The sequence below is a fragment of the Nansenia antarctica genome (genome assembly GCF_963989245.1).
Source record: "Nansenia antarctica genome assembly, chromosome: 9".
NCBI lineage: Eukaryota > Metazoa > Chordata > Actinopteri > Argentiniformes > Microstomatidae > Nansenia > Nansenia antarctica.
In genome coordinates, this window is record NC_137679.1 from 43,882,724 (window position 1) to 43,883,775 (window position 1,052).

General features: G+C 55.5%; 1 protein-coding gene across 1 annotated transcript in view; it reads right to left on the reverse strand.

Moving 5' to 3' along the window:
* nav2a (neuron navigator 2a) overlaps positions 1 to 713 on the reverse strand; it is a gene marked incomplete at both ends in the record, with an annotated part of 124,473 nt that extends 123,760 nt beyond the window's left edge. The window contains 1 exon segment of the mRNA XM_080539811.1: positions 495 to 713. Within this exon segment, the coding sequence (XP_080395937.1) occupies positions 495 to 713 (219 nt within the window).
* Between the last annotated feature and the right edge of the window lie 339 nt (positions 714 to 1,052).

Below are 1,052 nucleotides of genomic sequence, written 5' to 3' on the forward strand. Positions count from 1 at the left end.
TGGCTGCATGTCAGCTCAGATGCAGACTGACAGGATGGATAACGGCCAGCGTGCTGGTGGCTAGCTAGCGTATAGACACCACTCAATCATACTTATGTCATTGGACAGGTAAGTCAGACACACAGATACAGACGCACACACACAGACACAGACACACGCGCGCACGCACGCACGCACGCACGCACGCACGCACGCACGCACACACACACACACACACACACACACACACACACTCAGCTCCTCCAAGTTTCTATCATCGCATAAGTACCACAAACTTGCCAGTGTGCATATTACAGTATTCAAGAGAGGGGGATAGAGAGAGACAGAGAGAGTGGCATTGGAGTGATAGAAAGAGAGGGAGAGAGAGGGAGAGAGGAAGAGAGAGAGCTGCACGGGAGTGATAGAGATGGAGAGGGAGAGAGAAAGAGAGACACACACGTACAGACAATGTAAACATCTAAAAACCACTCTCCCTCTCTCTCTCTCTGTCTAACCTGAGTGTCCACTCCTCCATGGCTGGCTGGTGCGTTGGCCCTGGGGGGGCCCTGGGGGGCCGTGGAGGGGGCCGTGGTGGTGGTGGGGGGCTTCAGGGCGTTGGGCAGGGCCAGGGCCTGGGGACGGAGGGGCAGGTGGGGGATGGGGAGGGCGCTGTGCACCGGCTTGGGTTTGGGGAGTCCCGACTTCATCTTAGAGGCCAGCAGGATGGCAGGCATCTTACTCCGGTCTCCGACCTCTCTCACACACACACACACACACACACACGCTCGCACACACACGCATGTGCGTACGCGAGTACACACACACACACTCCTGCGCTGCAGTCCAAACACTCGAGTCGATTCCGTCTGATTTGCCAACAGTCTCTCAGAATGTGTTACGATTGTTTCTGACACACACACACACACACACACTCTCTCAAGCTTCAGGGCAGCACAGAGTGAGTGTGTGTCCTTGCTTAAGCGGTCCACCTCTTCCCTGGACCCCCTGTCTCCTTCTCCTTCAATATTCCCTGTGTCCTAGAATAGGAATGACGATAGTCCCTGTGTCTCCTT